The sequence below is a fragment of the Eptesicus fuscus genome, chromosome 1, assembly GCF_027574615.1.
Source record: "Eptesicus fuscus isolate TK198812 chromosome 1, DD_ASM_mEF_20220401, whole genome shotgun sequence".
Lineage (NCBI taxonomy): Eukaryota > Metazoa > Chordata > Mammalia > Chiroptera > Vespertilionidae > Eptesicus > Eptesicus fuscus.
In genome coordinates this window covers 123,729,855-123,735,569 of record NC_072473.1, presented here as the reverse complement: position 1 = coordinate 123,735,569, position 5,715 = coordinate 123,729,855, and the positions used below count along the sequence as shown (strand labels likewise).

At 51.0% G+C, this 5,715-nt stretch overlaps 1 protein-coding gene across 1 annotated transcript; it reads right to left on the bottom strand.

Moving 5' to 3' along the window:
* Positions 1 to 2,123: 2,123 nt before the first annotated feature.
* ZNF275 (zinc finger protein 275) lies at positions 2,124 to 3,731 on the bottom strand. The gene has a single exon (XM_054718126.1). It carries the CDS (start codon positions 3,711 to 3,713, stop codon positions 2,586 to 2,588), a length of 1,128 nt encoding a protein of 375 aa, XP_054574101.1. The 5' UTR covers positions 3,714 to 3,731; the 3' UTR covers positions 2,124 to 2,585.
* Between the last annotated feature and the right edge of the window lie 1,984 nt (positions 3,732 to 5,715).

Genomic DNA, 5,715 nt, shown 5'->3' with positions numbered 1-5,715 from the left:
CCCCTCCTGCCGCCTCTGACCCCAGGCACAGCTGCTGGGAAGTCACAGCCCGTGTGGCTGGCTTCTCCCTGTGGGCTCTGCAGGAGGGGCCAGGCTGCTGGCCAGCCCTTGCTGCTATTCCTCCTGGGGAGGCTGCTGGAAGTCACAGCCCAGCCCCAGAATGACCAGCTTTTATTTCTATGCCACATGGCCATCAGAAGGGCATTATTGCCCTCCAAACCCTTGTTTTATTGCCCCTTCTGGGCGCACCTGCTGTAAGTCACAGCCCAGGCCTGTGTGGCCAACTTCGATAACGATGACATGCAGGCCACCAGAGGGGCCATGGTTTCTCTCTGAGACTTTGCTCTGTTGCTCCTCTTAGGTGTGGCTGCAGGTGACATTAGAACACGTGGGTGAATTTCCCCCTGGTTGCCAAAAGTGGAAGCCACCAAACTGACTTCTTTCTTGTTCCAGAGTCACTTCCTAAGAGGAGGATGCGATTCACGTGACATCGTCGTCAGGTAAGTCTTCTTGTGTTGGAGGAGATGTCTCTTGGGTGGATCTGCTGCTCAGGCATTGAATCCACATCGGACATGGCCAAGGCTCCCAGGAGCCCAAAGGATGGCCAGCTGTTGCCAAGACCAAGTTGGGACCACCCCATCGATCGGGTGAGGCCCAGCCCTGCTGCTGATGGCTAGGGCTATACTGAGGAACAGTCAGTGTTCTGGCCAAGCTATGATGGAAGTTTCTCTCACGTGCCTGAGTGGCCAGGTTGGATAGTCAAGTACTGCCTACAGACATGCAGAGTCTGCGTCTTGGATGAGGAGCGAGCCTGCTTCTCCGGCCCATTCCCATCCAGCCTGCCCGCTTGGAACATTCGCCTTCTGGTGGGGCAGGGCTTTCAACTTTTTGTTTGTAGTTAAAATTCTAGAACAAAATGTCATATCTAACTACTCAACCAATGAAAATTATGACTTAACGGACAATGAATTTTTATGTAAAAATTAAAAGCTTACATAACAAAAACTGTAATAAAACTGCTACAAAGAACAAAGCAATAAAATTGAAAAAGAGATCCTCACAATCGATATAGAAAGAACTTCTGTATAAAGTCAATATATCCAAAGGTAACTTGATAACTGGTCAAAGGAGATGAACGTACGATTTGCATGCAAGAAAACGGAAACAGCATTTAAGTCACTGCATGAGAAAGATGAGACTAGGAGTCAGAAGGCCTGGGTCCATCCCCAGTTCTGGTACTAATGAGCCAAAGGATGACAGCAATAACTATGACCATGACAGCAGATGCCCTTCATTGAGTGTTCCTCCATGCAGGGCGTGGTGTCACAGTCCTCACCATAACCCCAGGAGGGAGTCCTGTGATCACCCCTGTTTTAGAGCCCGAACTGAGGGTTGAGAAGTAACATCTAGGTCCCATTCGATGAGAGGCAATTGTTCTCTGAGAGGCAATTGTTCTTGAAAAGGAGGTGTCACACCTGAGTCCTTGATGTCCCTGTTACTATGGGGATGCTCTCTCAACTACTTGATTTTGAACAAGATAGTGCCACTAAGGACGACTCATTAGCCTGACGCAAACTCCAACAGATGCTAGTTTTGTGTATGTGTGGGACTCAGCAGACAGAATTGGCTTCAGAAAAAAAGGATACAAAAGAAACTGAACCTAGGAGTATGACCTCACAATGACAAGTTTTAGATGCTTAAAAGGCTTTGAAAGGTCATTTAAAAAGCAACACCTTGAGTGGTTATATTGTAAAGTTATGGGACCATTTTTAAAAATAATTGTCCTAATCTTACATGGACACGTGACTTATGGCTTGGGAGGAAATTTCTAGTGAGAGCCTTGTCACAATGCTACATGGCACACGGCTTGAATGGATGGAAAACCATTCGATGTGCTTTGAAACGGATGATTCAAAAGGGGCTCCCAGGCTGGTGAAGATGGTGAGGTCAGAAATGCACGTGAGGAGTTAGAACAAAATGATATGGAGCGGAGTGGGGGGGGAGGAATATTTTCTAAATTAATATATTATTCTATATAATATGTGATTTATAATATGTACGTATAACTAAGTAAGTTAAACATTATAACACATTTGAATATTCTATTTATATCCCTAAAAATTTATAGATTCAAGTAGGCCAAAAGACTTTGGGGGCAATCTTTTCTTCGGGAAAGTTGGGCTCACTTTACGTTGACACCATCACTGAACAGCTGTGTCAGCTTCCCTGAGGTGGGAGCTCAGAGGGGAGGACCAACAAGCTGCCCTCGAGCCCCACATCCAGGTTTCTCTTCTCTCATTCTCAGATTCAAGGCCTGCAGATTTAAATACCTTGAAGATATTTGATGTCAGATAAACTCGCTGAAATGAGTTAAAATGGACAAAGCTACTCTCGAGAGGCAAAATGGGAAATGTTCACTTATAAATTGCTGGTGGCAGTATAAATTGGTTTCAACCTTTCTGACAATAAAATATATAAGCGCTACAAAACTGTTCATCTCCTTTGACTCTGCCATCCCACTCTAGGGTGGGGGGGGGTTAGGGGGGGCAGGGACCCACTGACAGACAAGGGTCTGCGGGCCTCATCTACTCCTGATGGGTTGGCTGATGCTTCTGCAGCGAGGACCACCTCTTGAACACGCGGCCACACTCACTGCACTCACAGCGTCTGGCTCCACTGTGGGTTCTCCGATGGCGACTCAGGCCCGAGCTCCTCCGGAAGGCCTTCCCGCACTTGTCACACTCATAGGGCTTCAGTCCACTGTGGATCCGCCGGTGTTTGATCAGGTCGGAGGGCCCCCGGAAGGCCTTGCCGCAGTCGCCACACGCGTAGGGCCGCTCGCCCGTGTGGATGCGCTGGTGCTCCAGGAGGCTGGAGCTCTGCCTGAAGGCCTTCCCGCACTGGCCGCACTCATATGGTTTCTCGCCCGTGTGAATCCGCCGATGCTTAGTGAGCTCTGAGCTCCTCCGGAACAGCTTGCCGCAGTGGGCACACCCATAAGGCTTGGCACCGCTGTGGATGCGCTGGTGCTCGGCCAGGCCGTTGACCGCTCGGAAGGACTTGCCGCAGTCGTCACAGTCGAAAGGCAGGTGGCCAGTGTGCACTCGCTGGTGCTTGAGAAGCTCCTGGCGATCCAGGAAATCCCTGCTACAGACCTTGCAGGCAAAGGGCTTTTCCGAAATATGCAGCTTCTGATGGCGAAAGAGGTGGGTGTTCACTTTGAAGGACCGCCCACACTCCTCGCAGTCAAAGGGCTTCTCTCTGCTGTGGACTCGCAGATGTTGACTAAGGCCTGCGTTCTTCTTAAACCTCTTCCCACATTCCTCACACTCGAAGGGCTTTGCCTCCTCCTCCATTTGCTCCCTCTTCTCCGTGGCATCATCCAGGGCCTGGCTTGGGCCGGGGCGGGGCTCTACAGCCACGTGGCTCTTCCGGTGCTCATTGAACTCAAAGACCCCCCTGAAGACCTGCCCACAATCCCCACACTCCCAGCCCTTCTCCTCACTGTGAATTCTCTGGTGCTGCACAAGGAGGACCTTAAGCCGAAACGCATCCCCACACTCTTTACACGCAAAGTGATGCTCTACAGGCAGATTCTGGGGGATCCCTCTCCTCCCCTTAGAGTCCCCATTCTGTTTGACCTCAGGTTTGGGCGCACTGGCCCTCGGGGAGCTCCTGAATGCCATCTCCTGTGGTTGGCCGTCTTCACCCATCGTCTGGTGTTGGGTCACCAAGATGCTTTCTGAAATGAGAACCACAAGACACTGCAGTCTGCAAAGGAGGGAGGAAGGAGGTTATTCTTTGTCAAGAATCGCTTTCCTGCCCAGCCGGCGTGGCTCAGTGGTTGAGCGTAGACCTATGAACCAGGAAGTCATGGTTTGATTCCTGGTCAGAGTACATGCCTGGGGTTATGGGCTTGATCACCAGTGGGGGGTGTGCAGGAAGCAGCCAATCAGTGATTCTCTCTCACCATTGATATTTCTCTCTCTCTCTCTCTCTCTCTCTCTCTCTCTCTCTCTCTGAAATCAATAAAAGTATATTTTTTTAAATAAAGAATCGCTTTCCTCCTGAGTCAGCTGCAGAACACTGGGCCTGGGGGCCACCGGGTCAGGACAGCTGGTGCTCATCCGACCGGAAGCAAGGACCATAGAGGGAAAGGGTAGAAGGGCCTGATTGATTGTGCTTCCTACCAAAGTGGGCCCAGGGAGGTCTCTCCTTCTGTGACTGAGCAGCAGCCACACCCTCTCCCCAAAGGCTCAGCTGGGCTTCCCCTACCATTTCCTCACATTTCTTTAGGATTCTTTGTCACTCACCAGAATACGTAGCTCGATCCGTGTTAAGGGTCTGATACCAATAGTGCGTGTGCTGGCACCCAGTGAGAGACCAAGGCAGGATTCAAAACAGGAACTCCTGCTCGTGGGAAAGGAAACAGATTATGGCAGCGGCCAGAGATGGCATCGGAAGAGCACAGAACAAGCAGGGACTTCAAAGGGGAAACTCCTTCAATTGTCAAAGTCTAGGTTGGCTGTGACCTTCGGAAGTCATTCGTCTATTTCAAATGCCTTCCCCAATGGGTAACTCCTGCCAGGGGCTGGATGAGATGGCTCTGGGCCTGCTCCGTTGGAGTGGCAGGTGGTCGTCCTGGGGAGCGGACTCTCCCTTTCTCTATATCCACCCCCTCGGGGCCCCACACTGAACTCCATGCTCTTCCACAATCCACATGTGACCCCGGTGTCTCTCTTCTAAGAACCCTCGCCACCTCACACATCAGCATGATGGCGAGCAGAAGCTTGCTGGTGCCAACCTTTCTCTTGATAGTCAACTATAATAAAATGGCCATACAATTTGTATCATTTGTGGGATTAATTCATTCTAAATTACAGTGGCACATTTATTTCAATTTCTTTTCTAATAAAAAATTGGGGGCGGGGAGTCTTTTCGTGCCATTAGAAGTTGGGGTGTGGTAGACCCTTGTATTTTCTTATAGCCCATCCCTAGGGGGCACAAGCCCCCTCCATCCCACTCCTGCTGCTTAGGATCATGAAGCTGGTGGAAGGGCTAGGGTGTCCTTACCCACAAGAAGTCACATTGCCGTAATATGCCGGCGTCCTCTGCTCAGGGTCAGGCCTCAACCACTCCCTTTTTGTGAGGTACTGTGCCACGTCACCAAATGTCAGTTAATCCTGAAAGAATTGAAAAGGATCATTAGTTCTTCCATCCATTCTAGAATGAGGTAGAGGCAGTCCCAGTAATACCAGGGACATGCGGTGGGGGTCTGGAGTGGGTGTGCCCTGCTAACATGGAGATCTACCCGCAAGTGTCGAAAAGTCCTAGGAAGACAACCTGACCATGTGCCAGGAGACCTGGGCCACGGCACTGGCCTCGCAAGGGACCTTGGTTCAGTCCCTTTCCTGGATTGAAATGTAGCTCCCTCCCCCAGTGGTATGATGGGGATTACAAGCCCAGTGGGCATCCATTCCTTGGCAGAGTCCAGGGATAGAAGCAGTGGAATGGAGAAATGAAGGGAGGGAAGGCAGCAGCTGAGGTCCAGGCCCTGCCTTGTGTCATGCTGGGGCAAGAGGTGAGGCTGAGGCCAGAACAGGGAGGAGTGATGGGCAGAAGAGATGCCTTCAGCATCTCAAAGTGGCCTGCCAGGACCTGTTTCCCCCAGCTCTATCCCGGGGAAGGGCAAGACCCTGGTGGGGGGCAGGAGCA